Genomic DNA, 21736 nt, shown 5'->3' on the forward strand with positions numbered 1-21736 from the left:
GAACAAAAAATGAGACAGGCGTACCAAGTGATGAGATGCCACCTGTAGCTCTAACAACACTAATTGAAAGTTCTGGCTCTAAACAGCTGGCATGGCAACCACATCTCTGGCATGTCTGAACCATGTTACAGTTCAGTCAAGTACAGCAAAGAGTTTATATCTGCTTACATCCTACAAGCAAACTTGCTTATCGGATTTTCTTTCGAAAATTTACATATACAGATTGTACATTTTCTTTTCATAAAATTACAATGAATGTAAATATAACCTTATAGCATTCCCTGAGTTGGACGATAACTCCGAGGCCAAATACATTCAATAAGAAATGTCAACAGAAAGTTGAATTATTTCACACACGATATGTTTTCTCATTATATTTTTCACTACAATGAACCTTTTTTTAAAATTCGAAACAGTCACAAAGCGCGGTGGGATTCTTAGTTATTGTAAAGTCAGTTACAGAGAGGAATGGGGCTGGGGTTAGCCCTGTGGTTAAAGCGTTCGCTCGTCAAGCCGAAAACCAGGGTTCCATTCCCACCACTGGTACAATGTACCAAACCCAACCTGCTAGCATAATTCCAAACACGACTTAAATGCAATACTCACTCGCTCTCTCAATTCCACAGAAAATGTGCTTAATTGTTTTAAAAAAAGGTGCTTTCAAAAACAATATTTTCGCAAAGTACTTTCGTCAATAAAAAGTAAATTATACGTCTGTACCTACCAGGTAGCTGTTTGATGTTTCTGGAAAAACCAAGTATTGTCCTGTGTATTCCATTCTTCAAAGCGTATCACCCCTACATATATATCGGCATGGCAAGTGCTCTATATATGCAACGAATTAAAAGCTCCAACTTATAAAAGGTGTGTTTAACCAATTTAGGGATGACTTCACTGGGTGGCCACGTTTTCCATATATGGATTTGCTTTAACACCTTTAAGGATATTGAATATCAGGTATTCACTTTCACGTTACACCCGTTACGGTTTATCGTTGAATAATTCCCACTCCTAACACTTCCTTGTCTGAAGTATGAACCCAGGTAGTATGGGCCTTAGTCATGACGCGGGTGGTGACGCGTTGCCATGGCGATGTAAGTGACGTAAGGAAACAGGTGTCGCAATGCATAATTGTGTGGTGACGTGTGCGTGCACTTAATAGGAGTGCGTGAATTGTTTGAAGAAAATGGGTGGCTTTAATCACGTATGAGCTAGCCCATAAAATATTTTATCACGTATAAGCTCGACATTTTCTAATAGGTGCACGGTGTTGTATTGAATGAAGCCAATCCTCGATGATATATGGGAGCTCGTTGGGCCTGAACCGGGTTGCCGGCAATACGCCTTCCGCTCGATTATTGAGTTAGGGACAAATATAGGGACACATTTAGGGACATTACTTCATATACACGACTCGGGAGTTGGTTAATCCGGACGAATTCACTGGGTGGTGTATAAACAATCTACATTCATCTTTGTTTAAAAAACTATGTGTTTCCGTTTTACTGTTACACTGTATTGTTTTACTGTTATAAACTAATTTCACATGCAATGGGGCTATGGCGTCCTGATTAACGAGGTTTCACTGTATAGAGAGTCAGCTTTCGTCCCATCTTTGAAAGTGGTTATAATGTTTCAAGAGCTATTTTGGTGTTGAAAGTTACTGTTATACTGCAGTTATAACCGGCGTAGGACGTAGATGGATTTCATTTGGGCTATGGCGTCCTGGTTAACGAGGTTTTACTGTATAGAGAGTCTACTTTCGGCCCATCTTTGAAAGTGGTTATAATGTTTCAAGAGCTATTCTGGTTTTGAAAGTTACTGTTAAACTGCAGTTATAACCGGCGTAGGACGTAGATGGATTTCATTGGGGCTATGGCGTCCTGGTTAACGAGGTTTCAATGTATAGAGAGTCAACTTTCGTCCCATCTTTGAAAGTGGTTATAATGTTTCAAGAGCTATTCTGGTGTTGAAAGTTACTGTTATACTGCAGTTATAACCGGCGTAGGACGTAGATGGATTTCATTGGGGCTATGGCGTCCTGATTAACGAGGTTTCATTGTATAGAGAGTCAACTTTCGTCCCATCTTTGAAAGTGGTTATAATGTTTCAAAAGCTATTTTGGTGTTGAAAGTTACTGTTATACTGCAGTTATAACCGGCGTAGGACGTAGATGGATTTCATTGGGGCTATGGCGTCCTGATTAACGAGGTTTCATTGTATAGAGAGTCAACTTTCGTCCCATCTTTGAAAGTGGTTATAATGTTTCAAGAGCTATTCTGGTGTTGAAAGTTACTGTTAAACTGCAGCTATAACCGGCGTAGGACGTAGATGGATTTCATTGGGGCTATTGCGTCCTGATTAACGAGGTTTCAATGTATAGAGAGTCAACTTTCGTCCCATCTTTGAAAGTGGTTATAATGTTTCAAGAGCTATTCTGGTTTTGAAAGTTACTGTTATACTGCAGTTATAACCGGCGTAGGACGTAGATGGATTTCATTGGGGCTATTGCGTCCTGATTAACGAGGTTTCATTGTATAGAGAGTCAACTTTCGTCCCATCTTTGAAAGTGGTTATAATGTTTCAAGAGCTATTCTGGTTTTGAAAGTTACTGTTAAACTGCAGTTATAACCGGCGTAGGACGTAGATGGATTTCATTGGGGCTATTGCGTCCTGATTAACGAGGTTTCAATGTATAGACAGTCAACTTTCGTCCCATCTTTGAAAGTGGTTATAATGTTTCAAGAGCTATTCTGGTGTTGAAAGTTACTGTTATACTGCAGTTATAACCGGCGTAGGACGTAGATGGATTTCATTGGGGCTATGGCGTCCTGATTAACGAGGTTTCAATGTATAGAGAGTCAACTTTCGTCCCATCTTTGAAAGTGGTTATAATGTTTCAAGAGCTATTCTGGTGTTGAAAGTTACTGTTATACTGCAGTTATAACCGGCGTAGGACGTAGATGGATTTCATTGGGGCTATGGCGTCCTGATTAACGAGGTTTCATTGTGTAGAGAGTCAACTTTCGTCCCATCTTTGAAAGTGGTTATAATATTTCAAGAGCTATTCTGGTTTTGAAAGTTACTGTTATACTGCAGTTATAACCGGCGTAGGACGTAGATGGATTTCATTGGGGCTATTGCGTCCTGATTAACGAGGTTCCAATGTATAGACAGTCAACTTTCGTCCCATCTTTGAAAGTGGTTATAATGTTTCAAGAGCTATTCTGGTGTTGAAAGTTACTGTTATACTGCAGTTATAACCGGCGTAGGACGTAGATGGATTTCATTGGGGCTATATCGTCCTGATTAACGAGGTTTCAATGTATAGAGAGTCAACTTTCGTCCCATCTTTGAAAGTGGTTATAATGTTTCAAGAGCTATTCTGGTGTTGAAAGTTACTGTTATACTGCAGTTATAACCGTCGTAGGACGTAGATGGATTTCATTGGGGCTATGGCGTCCTGATTAACGAGGTTTCATTGTATAGAGAGTCAACTTTCGTCCCATCTTTGAAAGTGGTTATAATGTTTCAAGAGCTATTCTGGTGTTGAAAGTTACTGTTATACTGCAGTTATAACCGTCGTAGGACGTAGATGGATTTCATTGGGGCTATGGCGTCCTGATTAACGAGGTTTCAATGTATAGAGAGTCAACTTTCGTCCCATCTTTGAAAGTGGTTATAATGTTTCAAAAGCTATTCTGGTTTTGAAAGTTACTGTTATACTGCAGTTATAACCGTCGTAGGACGTAGATGGATTTCATTGGGGCTATTGCGTCCTGATTAATGAGGTTTCATTGCATAGAGAGTCAACTTTCGTCCCATCTTTGAAAGTGGTTATAATGTTTCAAAAGCTATTCTGGTGTTGAAAGTTACTGTTATACTGCAATTATAACCGGCGTAGGACGTAGATGGATTTCATTGGGGCTATGGCGTCCTGATTAACGAGGTTTCATTGTGTAGAGAGTCAACTTTCGTCCCATCTTTGAAAGTGGTTATAATGTTTCAAGAGCTATTCTGGTGTTGAAAGTTACTGTTATACTGCAGTTATAACCGGCGTAGGACGTAGATGGATTTCATTGGGGCTATTGCGTCCTGATTAACGAGGTTCCAATGTATAGACAGTCAACTTTCGTCCCATCTTTGAAAGTGGTTATAATGTTTCAAGAGCTATTCTGGTGTTGAAAGTTACTGTTATACTGCAGTTATAACCGGCGTAGGACGTAGATGGATTTCATTGGGGCTATATCGTCCTGATTAACGAGGTTTCAATGTATAGAGAGTCAACTTTCGTCCCATCTTTGAAAGTGGTTATAATGTTTCAAGAGCTATTCTGGTGTTGAAAGTTACTGTTATACTGCAGTTATAACCGTCGTAGGACGTAGATGGATTTCATTGGGGCTATGGCGTCCTGATTAACGAGGTTTCATTGTATAGAGAGTCAACTTTCGTCCCATCTTTGAAAGTGGTTATAATGTTTCAAGAGCTATTCTGGTGTTGAAAGTTACTGTTATACTGCAGTTATAACCGTCGTAGGACGTAGATGGATTTCATTGGGGCTATGGCGTCCTGATTAACGAGGTTTCAATGTATAGAGAGTCAACTTTCGTCCCATCTTTGAAAGTGGTTATAATGTTTCAAAAGCTATTCTGGTTTTGAAAGTTACTGTTATACTGCAGTTATAACCGTCGTAGGACGTAGATGGATTTCATTGGGGCTATTGCGTCCTGATTAATGAGGTTTCATTGCATAGAGAGTCAACTTTCGTCCCATCTTTGAAAGTGGTTATAATGTTTCAAAAGCTATTTTGGTGTTGAACGTTACTGTTATACTGCAGCTATAACCGGCGTAGGACGTAGATGGATTTCATTGGGGCTATGGCGTCCTGATTAACGAGGCGTGACTTTATAGATACTCTATATATAAACACACACACACCCACCAACCCCAAACCCACCCACCCCCCACCCACCCGTATATCACGATTTCGACATGCATTGGAAATGTCATGATGTTCACGGGTAAATTTAAAACGTACTGCTATAATAGACTTTAAACACTTTTTTTTTAAATCAGGACATTAAGAAATCACCTGACTCAGTTCACCAAGACATAATAAATAATACCCCCCACCAAACTATTATCAAGACAAAATCGAGGGGCCAGGCTCGCAGACTTGGTTCATGGAAATCACTGTGTCCCAATTGTATAGGTGGATGCTCATAATGTCAATCACTGGATTGTCTCGCTCAGACTCGATTATAAGCAGACTGCTGTGATATTGCTGAGTGCGGCGTTAAAAACGAACAAAAAACTATAACCAGAGTACACCAAACTTGACCACCAAACTTTTGCATAACAGATGAGTGACGCACAGAGGAGAAGACGTTTCAAGGGATTGCTTGATCACTTGTTAAACACGACCGAAAATGTTTTGAAGTTCACGTTCACGGAACTAAGATATTTTTGACACCGTTGACTCAGGTGGGGTGTGTGTGTGTGTGTGTGTGTGTGTGTGTGTGTGTGTGTGTGTGTGTGTGTGTGTGTGTGTGTGTGTGTGTGTGTGTGTGTGTGTGTGTGACCAGAAAACCCGGGTTCTTATCCCCACATGGGAACAATGTGTGAAGCCCATTTCTGGTGTTCCCCGCCGGAATATTGCCAAAAGTGGCGTACATAATACTCACTCAGAAATACTGTTATAGACTTTTTCGCAGCAGGTATTAAGATCCCAATAATATGCCTCCTATTTAATATGACGATTTGGCAAATCCTTGCCATAATGAGAATCCGGAGAGGAAGTGACGTCACCATTTACAGCTCAATTCCCCTCTCTCCTAGACTACCAGAAGCTTCCCACAGAATGTTTCTCGCACATGAGTTTTAATGTGATCGAACTGCAACTATGAGCGATGTGTCATTCGAAACGGACTCAACTTGGAACTATGGATCCAGGGTTCTGTGTAGAGAGTAAGGCTGCAACGGTTCGGTTCGGTGCACCGAGAACCGGTACTTGTCTCGATTCGATCTTCGATCTACAATGTCTAGATTTCGATTCGGTTCATTCCAATTTTTGTAATAAATTTAAAATTAACAAAAACAACCCACCTCGTTGACGAAAAAAATTAAAAGACTTGCGCTTATATCGACGAAGTGAAAATGTCCAAAAATGCATTTGTTTGAAACTTTTGACGACTGTCACTGGTTTTGTAAGAACGGAAGCACAACTGGCTGCAACACTTGGTCTCTGTACTGCACAGCGTTCAGGTTTCCCTGTATAATCACCTAATCAGTCTTCTGATCTCCACAAATACCGCCCCACAACATGACACCTCCCCCGCCGAATGGATGGACCTCTCGAATACACGCCGGAGCCAAACGTTCCCCTCTGCGTCGATAAACGTTATCTGCCGTCTTTTCGAAACAAGTTAAACCGACTTTCATCAGTAAACAGCACTCGACGCCAATTTCTCACTTGCCAGCGTCGAACCTGCCTCGCCCATCGCAGTCTCAGGCGTTGATGTTGAGCAGTCAGTACCATTCCTCGGAAAGGACGATACGCTCGGATTCCAGCAGCACGAAGTCGTCGTAGTACTGTACGTTGGCTAATGGGATGTCCAAACGCTGTTGCTGCCGTCGCCGTCGCCGTCGCCGTTACGGATCTGTTTCGCAGGTGAATGAGCCGTATCTGACCGTGGTGGTGTCACTCGGGGTCGTCCGGTTCTAGGCCTGTCCTGTGTTCTCCCTGTCTGCCTGTATCGTTGAATCAGCCTGGCTACTGTCAATGGTGTACAACCAAAAATTCTTGCAATTTGGACCTGTGTTGCCCCCATTTCGGCCATACCGATGGCACTCTCTCTCTGCTCCTGTGACAGTCGTGGCATTTCTTTTGCGTGCTTTCATCACCTGGGGTTATACCCTGCAGACGAACGTATTTGTACAGCTAACATGCACGTGCAGTTTATGCCATACGCGGGAAACCTGTGTCACCATTTTTTGTCACCGCACGAGCGCCGTCAAAGGTGGCGCGTTCGGGTGAGGTGTTTTTTGGTACCTGTTCCTGGGCAGTCATATTCCCAATACCCACTTTCCACTAGTTATCGCTGTTTTTAGGAAAATTTCAAATTGGTAACCTATACTTTCTTTTGCCGCTTAGTTTAGATCTGTGCTTCAAATTACTAGTGGGATGGGTTAGGGTATGGTTTCGAAACCGTTCTATTAGAGCTGGGACGGATAACTCGGGTACTCGGGTCTGGTGGGTCCTGAGTTAGACCCGGGTACCCACAGGACTACCCTGACCCGTGGTAAGTCACGTGATATATTGTTTAATGACAAAAGCTTACTATAGCTTAGTGTTGCTGATGTTCGCGTTTCTTTTGACGATGCACACATTCCTTTTAACTTGTAAATGTTTGAGTAAACATAAAGTTTCAGACAACTTCAGTGAACGCATGATCTGATTGTTTGATACATGTATCTAAATAGTTTTAGCCAGGGCAGCGGTAAAACAATTACCAATCAGACATTTTGTTCCCTACTCTTGAAACTTGCAGTGAGTACCCCGGTAGGGTCGGGTAATAGGGGGTCGGATACCCGGGTAGTAAATTTGGACTGCCCCAGCCCTGCGTTCTATCGCTGCAGTCATATTTTAAAGGCCATCTTTCTTCTGACGACCAATGATAACATTTATGAACACACAATGCCATTTAGAAAGTGGTCTTATGTAACAAATGTTATATTTGGGATAACACTTTCTTTGTAAAGTACAGATATTCGTACTTTACTGAGAAATGTTATCCCAAATATAACATTTGTTACATTTGACCACATTCTAAATGGCATTGTGTGTTCAAATGTAACAAATGCCATATTTGGGATAACACTTTCTTTGTAAAGTACAGAATCTCGTACTTTCCTGAGAAAGTGTTATCCCAAATATAACATTTGTTACATCTGACCACTTTCTAAATGGCATTGTATATTCATAGCTTTCGGCCATGGGAGATGTGCCAATTTACACTTGTCAGAGGGGTACACAAAGTACGTGATCTAGACTACCACTTGTCGAACCTTCATTTTGTGGAAGCCTCGGTGGCTGAGTGGGTTATATCGCTGTCTCTGTGTGCTGTCGATTGGGTGACTGTGAGGGTTCGAATCCCAGATGGGACTCAACCTCCAAAAGTTCGAGAATCTGTACTTTTCTTAGAAAGTGTTATCCCAAATAGAACCTTTGTGTTTCACGATCCCGTTACTTTTACGGACGACAATATAACGGTGTTCTATTTGTGTGAAGCCTTCAATACACTAAATAAACCTTTTCTCAACTTAAATGTTTTTGTAACGATCAGGAACACAACAGTCAATCAATACTCAACGCCAACAAGTAATCATGGAAGAAATTAGTATTGAAATTGGAACATGCATGTTGTTGTGCGATCCTTAATAAATGTCTCAGAGAATGTTGTTTGTTCCTTGGTCTCGGAAGCAGGTTGCTAACGTTTACAAAATCCAATCCATTTATGTGATTTCCATTACTCCCCGATCAGCGCTCTTGGTGTAGTGTAGGCAGGACCTGTCATGCAAGCACGGGTGGGTGAAAGCTATTGATGTGTGAATCCATTGTCTGTCAAACACTGCTGTTGTGCAAAGGCGAACTCTTGTCGTCAGATGTTCAGTGTCTCATGTCGTCCTATCACCTAGAGCGTATGTGAGCTGCTGAAGGCAAAACACTGAGAATGGCCTACTGTCTCCTTGTACTTTGCAGTTATTTTCCTTTAACGGTTTTTCTATGGTAAGTACGTAATTTAATTCACTGTTGGTAGAACGTTTAAAATTTCCCACCGACAAACAGCTATTATGTATGTAACCTATGAAAAAAAATAATCGAATTCGATGATAATTTTGCAAGAAATTTGAAATATCGTTTTAAGTTTTGCCATGAGTGGGTGAGTTGGTTGACGTCGCTTTGAACAGTATTTTAGTTAAATCACGGCGTGTCAGATGGATGTGGGGCGAAACCCGGATTTGGTGTGAGTCTTAGAGTTTTACTACTTTGGTGAAACCCACGAGCACGGGTATGGCGCTGACAAACCTAGAAACATAATCTGCTGAACCGGGATTCGAACCCACGATGGAATGTGTTTGGCACACCTCAGAGGCGCACTTTCGCACAACGAATTGCGGCGCCTTAGACGACTGGGCCACCCATGTGCCCGTTATATACTACTGATAGGACGACGCAGAATAAAACTAAGTATTTTGGTTGAAATGTTGAAATTGAACTTTTAAATATTTGATATGGGAATATGAGACATGTTCAAATGGTTGAAAACAAGCCTTTTTTCTTTAACATGCATTGACGTTTTTTTGCAAATTGTGAGTGTCGGGTGCTATTGGTGTTGCAGGATATGGTTTCCGTGAACGGTCTGTGCCATCACTGATATCCAGTTATCTACTCATAAAATCCTCGCAGCTATATTGCCATTTACGCAAAATGGAATCTGTTTCGGTGGTTAATCGAGACTGGTTATATCTGGCGTTGACGTTATATATTTACAGGTTATGGATTTTTGGATGTTTTGAAACTCTTGCTAACTTTCACCAAGTCCGTGACTCAAGAGGATTTATATAATGTCTTGGGGCAATGTTTGCTCATGTTTAAGCCCTCATATATAGTCCCTCACTTTTTACATCTCCTTAAGAACTTCGAAGATCTGGGGTAGAATAGGTCTTCAGCAACCCATGCTTGCCGTAAAAGGCGACTATGCTTGTCGTAAAAGGTGACTTTCGGGATCGGGTTGTCAGGCTCTCTGACTTGGTTGATGCATGTCATCGATCCCAGTTCATCGATGTCATCGATGCTCATGATATCAATCACTGGATTGTCTGGTCCAGACTCGATTATTTACATACCGCCGTCATATAGCTGGAATATTGCTGAGAGAGGCGTTGAGCAACAAACCAACTAGCCAACATCTCCTTAATTAATGCCGTGGGACCACATAAGGTCCGGTGAAAATGTCCCTTTTCAACTGTTAATTAAAATGTCAAGCACTGAGTGCGCAAAATCAAAATTACAACCATCATCACCCCAATAGTCTCAACTTTAACACCGTGTATCTCTTGTTTTATAAAGTGTTATTGATTGTGAAATATTGTGAGGTTGGTAATGTAGTCAACGCGCTTCTCGACCTTTTTCTGCCATGTTTGAACTTCAAGCGAATTTTGATTATGCACCCCTGTCACATACACGTAACTTTTAAAGTATCAGTCAGCCAGTTTAAAATAGATATTTGATGAGACTTGAGAATCAGATTTTCGCACAGTTATTGGCGGAAGACTATTGACGTTTAGTCCGCAACGAATTTTGATTATGCACCCCTGTCACATACACGTAACTTCTAAAGTATCAGTCAGCCAGTTTAAAAAAAGATATTTGATGAGACTCGAGAGTCAGATTTTCTCACAGTTATTGGCGTAAGACTATTGACGTTTAGTCCGCAACAGAAGTTGTTTTGTTCAAGTATTGCATATTTTATCGACTGTGTGTCATGGCGGTTTAGCATGGCGCGAGAGACGAAACGACAGATTGTCGTTCTCTTTATGACGCTGATTGTCGGAAACATTTCAAAGCAGAAAGTTCATGATCACACTACCTGACCATGTGAATTAATTACGCCTACCGTTTCACATTTTGTCGCAAAAGATTTCAAAAGTGAGGCCGCGACATCTAAACGTTAGTCGGAGCTATATAAACAAACTGTGTCACGGTCGGTTTCACAGGTGGTATCTCTGTCCTAGTTTCTGCCGATGATACACGCGATACCAACATAATACAGCTAAGTTTACTTTACCATGATGACAGCAATGACTTCACCACATTTGAGACCCGTATCTATTAGAGGCCCGTTAGAATTTGACACATCTCCCTAGTTTGGGTATGTTGAAATGTGCGATTCAGTACAGATATGCGTGATACTCCAAAACAAGAATAAAATGTACATAAAGCTGAGTAAGGGAATGGAATGGTTTAACGTGAGGAAGCTGCCAAGGCCACACATTAGAATGTCGAATTTTATTCACTTCAAGAGGAATGGCAGTTACACACAATATATAGATAATAGATTTCTGAATGGCAAAATGTTTTCATTGTAAATGGGATTTCGTTTTGAAGTTTTAAATAGTTTTCATTATATTTTTTTACCCTGCATTATCTAAAATATCAAATACTGCGATCACTAGCATGTGATGTTCATACGTATTTTAGTAATATTTTATTTATTTGTATCCTTAATGAAAAATAGAATTTATCTATTAAAAAATTGACTGATGAGACTGAGAGCATGATGAATGCATTCACGGTGGGTTTTTTTTCACAATCTTAAATTATATATGTATATATATATCCACTCCTTAATTGTAGTAGCATAACTGGGCTATAAGAAAACCAGGATATACATAATTACTGAAAACATTCACATTAACGATTTCGTTCGTTTTAATTCCGTAGTTCAATACTAAAAACCTATTACATATTCTGCTTTTCCTTTCATAACAAATAATTCCAGTAGTTTCATTAATCTACGATCATTATCTATTTCAACTGTTCCTTTTTTAAGAGGGCAATGGGGTAGCCTAGCGATTAAAGCGTTCGCTTGTCACACCGAAGACCCGGGTTCGATTCCTTACATGGGTACAATGTGTGAAGCCCATTTCTGGTGTTCACCGCCGTGACATTGCTGGAATATTGCTAAGCGCGGCGTAAAATGTAAAACTCACTTTAACTCACTCACTTGGGAAACTTTACATGAAGTAAACTATCGTTTCTGGAGAAACTGTACTTGGATAATTGCTATCATTATCAAAAGAATAGTCCAGGAGAATTTTATAAAATAAGTTTTGGCAAGTTTTGATATATAAATTGCGAAACAATTTAGTCTAGCGAGGACATTAGCCTAGCAGGATCAGTTGCCATATCTGTGCTTGTAGACCCCTGTGGCATGGAACCTTTTCTGAAATGAAAACAGTTGGATTTGGGCGAAATATGTCCTAATTTTTTACCTTGTTCCCTTTTGTCGCTGTGTGTACATCTGATTGCACTTAGTAATGATGTGCCAGCACAGCCTGGGCAGACTCTAAACAAACGTAACGTCCCACAGACTAGAGTTAGAGTAGCTTCCCTTTGATAAAGGGCAGTAACTCTAGCGGGCCGACCGATGGGGTGCAAGTAGAAACAATTTATGTAGGCAATTGTTGTTTTGCCTATATGAAGTTACACCCTGTCTACGAAACAGGTTTAGTTTGGAATATAATGACTGTTGCCAGTGTCCGACTGACACATCACTTATATTAATTACCTTCTGACGTAATTTATATTAATGCAAACATATTCCAGGAAAACTTGCAATGTTTAGGTGATGTTTGTGAGAGATGGGAAGAGGCTCGCTAAATACAATGTTTACTCCTAATACAGGATATTTATCATCCCCAAACACACTCGCGTATTTACCTCTATACATGGACATGTCTGTACCATGGTGTAAATACAGTCCTAATGTCGAATTTTCCTTTGAGTATTTTAGTAACTGCAACTTTGCATTTTGTAGCCTATACTTGTACATTATTATTTAACAATGCCGATAGACAAAGACTGTAAAAAAATACTATTCTGAAAGTATTAGCTTCCACGGAGATGCGGCCGTCACATTGGCTGTTTCAGCCAGAGGGGGTTTATTGTAATTTGATACCTCAGATTGATCAATCAAAATCGAGTATTTTGGAAATTCGAGGTAGAATTATGCAGATCCTGTTGGTCAAAATATGTCTAACGTTGTCCTTTTTGGAAACAAAGAGACCACACATAATTCATATATTCCTTCAAATTGTCATGGAGCGGAAGAGAGCTGTACCTTATTTAGACAAGCTGCTGATTCATCATTTAATTAGGAGATAAACATACTGTGTTTTCAATGTAGAGCTAGGTTACCTGTAGATTTAACCCCGCTAAATTGAATTTGGAACCGAACGCGCAGCGTGGGGTTTCAAATGTTAAATTCAGCGCGGTTAAATCTACAGGTAACCTAGCTCTACATTGAAAACACAGTATGTTTTATCTCCCTTCTACCATGACTAAATACAACGCGAACTCTTTGGTGTTAGCAAATATAATGAGTGAAGCGGCATGGGTTGTGTTCAGTGTTTTGAGTGGGTTATCGATCTGAATTACGGAATCACCGAACAAAATATGGTGCTGTATATACTCAAGCAGTTTGTTTACACCGTAATACTTCACTCGAACGTATGACAGGCATTAAAAGCATTTAAGCAAGACAACTTGGTAAGCTAACATGAGGTGGGAATCCCTAAAGAAAACAAAGCAAGCTTTGCAAGGTTTTCGCTCTACATCGCGCGTCACCATTATGACGTCATGTCTCCCATTGTGACACACAAAATATGACGTCACAGTCGTATATAGAAAAGCGCCGAAATTCCAAGCTCTCTGTTGTCTCCAAAACGTAAATACATTCCCTTTGTTGATTTCTGTCGTGTTTTTCTGCACGAAATGTAATGGCACACATCCTTTGAATATTGTAGTAACCGCATCTGTGCATTTTGTAACCTGTAATTGTAGGTATAATTATTTAGATATGCCCACCGTCAATGACTGAAAATAGTACTATTCTATGAATATTAGCTTGCGCGGTGATGCGGCCGTCAAACCAGCCGTTTCAATCAGAGGGGGTTTATTGTGATTTAAAAGCCTCTGATCGACCAATCAGAATCGAGTAAATTCCAAATTCATGGTAGAATTTTCTTTCTCACTGATTCAACCAATATCTTGCAGGATCACCGTTGTTTGCATAGAAGAATTTGAATGGAAACGCGATTACGAATTAGATGACCGCACTGTGACGTCACATATGATGTCATGCCATGACGTCACTACCCTGACGGAGTGTCTAAAGGAATGCTCCAGCGAGAAGCTGTGTAACAGCGTGTTCGTGTATAAGCCCAGCATGGTCTGCTGTCTGAACAAGATGCGGGTGTACACGTCGTCCGACTCCCAAGCCGCACCCGGGCACGTGCATTACGTGTCTGCGTGGGTAGCCATGAAGAAGACCATGATGTCATCTGCGACAGCAGCATCTGAAATTACAACAGAAACTGCAGCGGAAACAACTATTACTACTACTACAGAAGAAGAGATCTCCACACAGGAGGTGGTCACAACGGAAACTACAGCAACAACATCCACTCCTACGACTACTATTACAACGGAAACAACGACAATGTCTGCGACAACTGCATCTACTACTACAGCCGAGGCTACGGCCGTTGGTAAGACGTTAGATATGTTTTTTTTCTTATAGTGGATAGTGGTATCGATACAATAAACCAATCTGATAAACTTGATGTCAATATCAAAATAAATATGCATATGAGTTCCCAAGCAGAAACTATTTTAAGCTCGATTGATTTTGATGCCATGACTGCTTGCTAAAAACATAAAGCGACATGTGTTTGTCTATATGTTTCGTGGCCTATTGAGTACAGTTTCAGTATGACTACAAATACCTCTGTGCGTTGCAGTGTTATCTACCGGGTTTACCTACGTCCCAAGTCTCCATTTGACTTTCAAAGCTAGCAGCCCGGTGACAAGTGGGAGGGAAGCTCAACAGTTGTGTGCGGGCCATAATGGTCATCTGATTTACCTGAAAACTGCGGCCAGGCGGACCTTCATCACGGAGTACCTGAGTAATACGGGTAAACACACTTACAGACCTGCCTTGAAGCCAGTACGCCAATAATGTGTCTTGTTTGTCGTGAAGCCAGTACGCCGATAATGTGTCTTGTTTGTCTTGAAGCCAGTACGCCAATAATGTGTCTTGTTTGTCGTGAAGCCAGTACGCCAATAATGTGTCTTGTTTGTCTTGAAGCCAGTACGCCAATAATGTGTCTTGTTTGTCTTGAAGTCAATAGACAAGTAACATGTGTCTTGTTTGTCTTGAAGTCATTAGACTAGTCATATGTGTTTTGTTTGTCTTGAAGTCATTAGACTAGTCATATGTGTTTTGTTTGTCTTGAAGTCATTAGACTAGTCATATGTGTCTTGTTTGTCTTGAAGTCATTAGACCGGTAATGTGTGCCTTGTTTGTCTTGAAGTCATTAGACCAGTAATGTGTGCCTTGTTTGTCTTGAAGTCATTAGACCAGTAATATGTGCCTTGTTTGTCTTGAAGTCAATAGACAAGTAATGTGTGCCTTGTTTGTCTTGAAGTCATTAGACCGGTAATGTGTGCCTTGTTTGTCTTGAAGTCATTAGACCAGTAATGTGTGCCTTGTTTGTCTTGAAGTCATTAGACCAGTAACATGTGTCTTGTTTGTCTTGAAGTCATTAGACTTGTCATATGTGTCTTGTTTGTCTTGAAGTCATTAGACTTGTCATATGTGTCTTGTTTGTCTTGAAGTCATTAGACTTGTCATATGTGTCTTGTTTGTCTTGAAGTCATTAGACTTGTCATATGTGTCTTGTTTGTCTTGAAGTCATTAGACCGGTAATGTGTGTCTTGTTTGTCTTGAAGTCATTAGACCAGTAATATGTGCCTTGTTTGTCTTGAAGTCATTAGACTTGTCATATGTGTCTTGTTTGTCTTGAAGTCATTAGACCGGTAATGTGTGTCCTGTTTGTCTTGAAGTCATTAGACCAGTAACATGTGTCTTGTTTGTCTTGAAGTCATTAGACTTGTCATATGTGTCTTGTTTGTCTTGAAGTCATTAGACTTGTCATATGTGTCTTGTTTGTCTTGAAGTCATTAGACCAGTAATATGTGCCTTGTTTGTCTTGAAGTCATTAGACTTGTCATATGTGTCTTGTTTGTCTTGAAGTCATTAGACCGGTAATGTGTGCCTTGTTTGTCTTGAAGTCATTAGACCAGTAATGTGTGTCTTGTTTGTCTTGAAGTCATTAGACTTGTCATATGTGTCCTGTTTGTCTTGGAGTCATTAGACTAATCATATGTGTCTTTTTGTCTTGAAGTCATTAGACCAGTAATGTGTGTCTTATTTGTCTTGAAGTCATGAAATGTTTTGGTAAATTATGTTCTTTCAAACACGGGATAGCACAATCCTGGCTAGTTCTAGGTGTATCCTGTCTACAGAGTAGAGCGTCCGCCCGGAGAGCAGAAGGTCCTGGGATCGATCCCCGGCCGCGTCATACCAAAAGACGTTAAAAGATGGTACTTGTTGTTACCCTATCTGGCGCTCGGCATTAAGGGGATAAAACAGGGACTGGTCGGCTCGGAGTCAGTATACTGTGAGAGTGGGGTATTCATGTTAAACTGCGGCATGGTATCTCAGTGTGCTAGCACTATAAATCGGCATGAGTCCGGACTAGTACAAGCAGCCATACACACATACACGTGCATGCACGTCGCTATATAAGTGCAATAATCTTGGACGCGACGTTAAACCCCATTTCACCTCACCTCACCTCAAATATATGTATTGTATATGGGCCAGTGGCCTTTGTACAAATAACACACTTCTAATTAGTTATAAAATTAATAATATACTGATTATTTTATGATATTCACTTTCAATTTAGATGTGTTTATGTTTGTATGTTCTTGTAACTATAACATAAGGATGTTTTAAATTGTTCTTTATTACACTGGACTATTAGGCAAAGTGATTAAACATTAGCTTCAATTCCCCCATGGGTATAATATGTGATTACTATTCTCAGTGCTCTCCATTGGCGTTCATATCATAAGAATAAAAGTTCTGTCAAATTCTACCTGCAGGTATATCTGAGTTCTACATCGGTGCCTACATGATGAATGCCTTAACAGCGACGTGGTTTGACGGAACTGCGGTCGTGAACCCACCCTGGGCGCCGTCGGAACCTCACCAAGACGCCAAGTGTATCTCCATGATCATCCCGTCCGGTGAATGGAGGGATGTTGCCTGCACTCAAATCATGCATTACATCTGCGAAATATAATAGTCTTGGTTCCATGTGAATTGGAATAAACAGGAATACAATGGAATACACGTGAATACAATGGAATACACGTGAATACAGTGGAATACACGGGAATACAATGAAATAAATAGGAATACAATGGAATAAACAGGAATACAATGGAATATACGGGAATACAATGAATGGAATAAACAGGAATACAATGGAATCAACGGGAATACAATGGAATGCACGGGAATACAATGGAATCAACAGGAATACAATATAGTACGTCGGAATGCAGTGGCATAAGTTGGAATACAATGGAATAAACAGGAATACAATGGAATAAACAGGCATACAATGGAATACACAGGCAAACAATGGAATACACAGGCATACAATGGTATAAACAGGAACACAATGGAATAAACAGGAATACAATGGAATAAACAGGAATACAATGTTACTTGCTACCTGTGTATCATGTGACTTAATATGTGCACCAGTGAAGTGACGCTTGTTTGCATTACGTTATGATTATGCCCCCATAGTGCATACGTGTGTCAATGTTGTTTTAAGCTGCAGGTCGACCTTTAAATAATGCAGACTTGGCAATTTAATCTACAAGCAAGCCGTCTGCATATGATGACAATCAGGTCCTGCTTAATAACCCGAACATCCGTTTAGTCGGATATTAAACCTCCGCGAAAAGAAATAGGCCACAGCAACGAGAGATACAATGCATGTACAAAGTACAATGGTTTGAAATAGTTAGGGTACAACTAATATGTTTAAGTGACAGCTAGGTTAGTATGATCACCTCACCTCACCTCACGTGGGCGTAGTAATACATCAGCACAAGTACAAAACATCAAAATGGTTGCGATGTAATGAGTGAGTGAGTGAGTGAGTGAGTGAGTATGGTTTTACGCCGCTTTTAGCAATATTCCAGCAATATCACGGCGGGGGACACGAGTGTACCAATGTCGGGAATCGAAACCGGGCCTTCAGCGTGACGAGCGAACGCTTCAACCACCCGACCGCCCCGTCAAAGTAACAGAAGAGGTACAAATGCAATGGGTTTATAGGTTGTTGATTATCATTACTGAATCAGGCGACCATTAAAAGATATTAATATGCTTACTCATGACAATGACTTAACAGAAGGTCGGCTAGGCTCGGGGAAATTGACAGTCTCGGTAAGACTTGGTAGTAAATGGTAATCAACGCTCACTCCAGGCGCTGCTTAGGCACAAAACGAGGCTCCTGACTTTGATGTCTACATTTCACAACATCAGGTACAATCGAGCATGCTCTTTTAACGAAGATTTCAAAGAGCGTCATACGAATCTGATCAAGGTTACAACATTTCAAGGCCTCACAGTAAAGCCTTCAAAAGGTTTAATGGTAGACATGTGGAGTACGTTTCCAAATTTGACGCATCAGTGACAAAAATATTTTCGAGGCAATACCCTATTTTGTGTTCCCGTGTTGTTTTCAGGTTGTCAGTTGACTTACCTTTGCATGTGTTTGTGACAGGTGCCACCGTTACGCTCGCCATTACGCGAACACCTATCATCGCTATTTGATAGTCATGCATAAACACATGTTCACGATACACAAGGAATCGTACAATCGTCTCTGCTTTTAGCGGTGTGGCTATAGAAAGTGTGTTTTTTCTTGCTTTTATTTACGTTATCGTGCAATTTTTAACGTTACGGTTTTGTGTCTACCCATAAGTTCTTATGGGTAGTTCTAACGATGACGATGTGCGCATAAAGGAATAATGTCAAGTATTTATGTCACGTGTTCTTTAGACCTTCCAGCCTTTAGGTATCGGTCGATGACTTCCTTAATAAACCCGACCTTAGTTACACAATACACACATTACAATGTCTGGATCTGTATATTTACACCGTCACCGCCCCATCTGAAACATGTATACCATTGAGTGATGGACCTTGACTTCAAGCCAACAGTAAATTATGTGTAGTTCTCCTCCACAGAACTCGTAACCGAATGTCCTAATATTTGTATGAACGATTCTGTCTTGAGTCAATAGTTAGTTATCTGTTTATAACATAAGTCCCATTGTTCCCTGGTTGAAACTGTTCAAAACACCTAAATAATATATCCGTGGTATGTGTCTGCGATGAGGTGAGGTGAGGTGAAATTGGGTTTAACGTCGCGTCGAAGATTATTGCATTTATATAGCGACGTGCATTCACGTGTGTGTGTGTGTGGCTGCTTGTACTAGTCCGGACTAATGCCGATTTAGTCCTTGCTTTAACCCCTTAAAGCCGAGCGCCAGGTAGGGTAACAACAAGTACCATCTTTTAACGTCTTTTGGTATGACGCGGCCGGGGATCGAACCCCGGACCTTCTGCTCTCCGGGCGGGCGGACGCTCTACCACTAGACCACGGAGGCGGTCGTGTCTGCTATGACATCACGCGGGAACAATTAAGTAGCTCAGTTATGTTCGTCATCGACACAGCAGCCACGTGAAACATGAATAAACGTGTAATGCCTATCAACGACACTTTCTCGGTCGCTCGTTAAGGAGTGTGAGTGAGTATGGTTTTACGCCGCTTTTAGAAATATTCCAGCAATGTCACAGCAAGGGACACCAGAAATTGCTTCACACATTGTACCCATGTGAGGATTCGAAGCCAGGTCGTTGGCGTGTCGAGCCAACACTTTAACCACTAGGCTACCCCACCGCCACTAAATAAGGCCGAAGACGCTATATTTAATTTTACATCTATTTTCTGGCAATACTTCGGGAAACTTGATCCTGCCATTTTGATCCTGCCTGACACATTTTTTAGAACATATGGCATATTCAGAATGTTTTTATTTTTAATTTTCAGTGTTTTGAAGTCCGACGTGGTACTCTTATGGGTGTATATATTGATACCTAATGGTCCTGTGTACAGCACACAGATCATAAATCAGGCGAAGTTCCGCGGGGTTGGGAGCAATAGCTGAATGGGGGACTGTGATAGGAAAGATTGACTCCTGTGAGTTTCCATGGCTTTGATCGTGCCCCACTCTGTATTCTCCCCAGGGAGCTGATAATGAGATTGGGGTGTGCACTGAGCCTTTGCGCGGGCTAATGTGTATTGTGTATGGCCGCTGACTTGCTCTCCAGGTTGGAAGTGAAGCGCTTTATATATCCATTATTATTTTTTTATTTATTATTGTTATTGAAGTCGTGGTGTTATCAATATCTAGTAGTGTTCTGCCTAAATGTTGCTTTGTATTCCATTGTGTAAATCAGTCAGTATACATAGCCTATCACGCTGTTGTTCTGTCTTACTGAAGGTGAATACCACAATGACTCGAAATATTGTCTCTCTGTTGAAATGTTATGTTGAGATATGTCAATAAGCACTGACTGCACTGCACAGCAGCATGGTGTTTGTCATTGTACATTATCGACTTCAACGTGTAAAAGAAAGAACAAAATCGATTTGAACTATTAAAACGGCTTTCTAAGAGTACAACTGAATCTCCAAAAATAGTTGTGTCTTCATTTAGGCCCACCGGGCTGTTTCCTTTTCAACGCCAAACAAATATAAATGCACAAAAAGCAAACTAAAAAAAATAGTTAAATAAAAGCTTGGACTGTTTATGTAAATGTACTAAGGTACAGGAACATACAAAATGGCGATCCAAAATGGCGATCCAAAATGGCGGCCACCTCCTCGAAAACTTTGAAGGTGTGTTTGTTTCTGAACGTGGAAACACCGGAGACAGAAAATCGCGAAATACTGAGACAAGCCGGAACTATCACTACAAAGGGTGATCGTTAATATACAACTCAAAGAATAAAAAGAACTTCCGATTCTTTCATGACATATTAACAACAGTAATATGAAAGAATAGGGTTTTCTTTAACTTCTTTTGAGTAGTATGATATGCACTGAAGAGAAGTATCTTGTTAAAATTAGATGGATCATAGACTTATAGTGTAGCGGAACAAACATTTGAAACAGCATTGGAATACTAATTATACAAGACGAAATATTTGTCGCAATTTTCGCAAGATATTCACAGACAACGGACCTGCGCAGATAACCGTGCTTAGGGCTTCAGCAACCCGTGCTTGCCGTAAAAAGGCGAAAATGCTTGCCGTTAAAGGCGACTATGCTTGCCGTAAAAGGCGACTATGCTTGCCGTAAAACGCGACTATGCTTGCCGTAAAAGGCGACTATGCTTGCCGTAAAAGGCGACTATGCTTGCCGTAAAACGCGACTATGCTTGTCGTAAAAGGCGACTAACGGGATCGGGTGGTCAGGCTCGCTGACATGGTTGATGCATGTCATCGTATCTCATTTGCGTGGATCGATGCTCATGATGTCAAACACTGGATTGTCTGGTCCAGACTCGATTATTTACATACTGCCGTCATATAGCTGGAATATTGCCGTGTGTGGCATTAAACAACAAACAAACAAACACAGATAACCGTGCTATGCGCCAGTTTTACATCGAAGCCTCCGGCGTTTATCGGCTGTTATATCAGCGTTCTTTTAGATTCCTTGAACATAATTATGATAGATAAGTGTCGGCGTTTCTGAGTCCCCTGGTAGCCAGTGTTGCCTAAGTTGTTTTCTCTACACGGCCGACCCAGTTATGAACTGTGTACCTTCTGTCTCCCAGACCCAAGAGAATGTATTATGAAAGGAGTCCAACTCAAGTCTAGAATGATTTGGCAAGTCTAGATTTCGAGGACATTAGGTATTGTCCTTGGATCCATTTGGATTTTAT

General features: G+C 40.8%; 2 protein-coding genes across 3 annotated transcripts in view; one reads left to right on the forward strand and one right to left on the reverse strand.

The window, feature by feature from the left end:
• LOC139465805 (cytochrome P450 3A6-like) overlaps positions 1 to 840 on the reverse strand; it is a 48728-nt gene extending 47888 nt beyond the window's left edge. For both annotated transcript variants that reach the window (XM_071247733.1, XM_071247732.1), the window contains exon 1: positions 725 to 840. In XM_071247733.1, the coding sequence (XP_071103834.1) occupies positions 725 to 778 (54 nt within the window). In that variant the 5' untranslated portion in view covers positions 779 to 840. The remainder of the gene's footprint in view (positions 1 to 724) is intronic.
• Positions 841 to 13919: 13079 nt separating this feature from the next.
• Positions 13920 to 16998, forward strand: LOC139465443 (uncharacterized). Its single transcript, XM_071247158.1, has 3 exons — positions 13920 to 14334; positions 14587 to 14760; positions 16799 to 16998. The coding sequence occupies exons 1-3, from the start codon at positions 13920 to 13922 to the stop codon at positions 16996 to 16998; spliced, it is 789 nt and encodes a 262-aa protein (XP_071103259.1).
• The last annotated feature ends 4738 nt before the right edge of the window (positions 16999 to 21736 follow it).

Source organism: Haliotis cracherodii, unplaced genomic scaffold (genome assembly GCF_022045235.1).
Source record: "Haliotis cracherodii isolate W230 unplaced genomic scaffold, xgHalCrac1.p SCAF_18, whole genome shotgun sequence".
Classification (NCBI taxonomy): Eukaryota; Metazoa; Mollusca; class Gastropoda; order Lepetellida; family Haliotidae; genus Haliotis; species Haliotis cracherodii.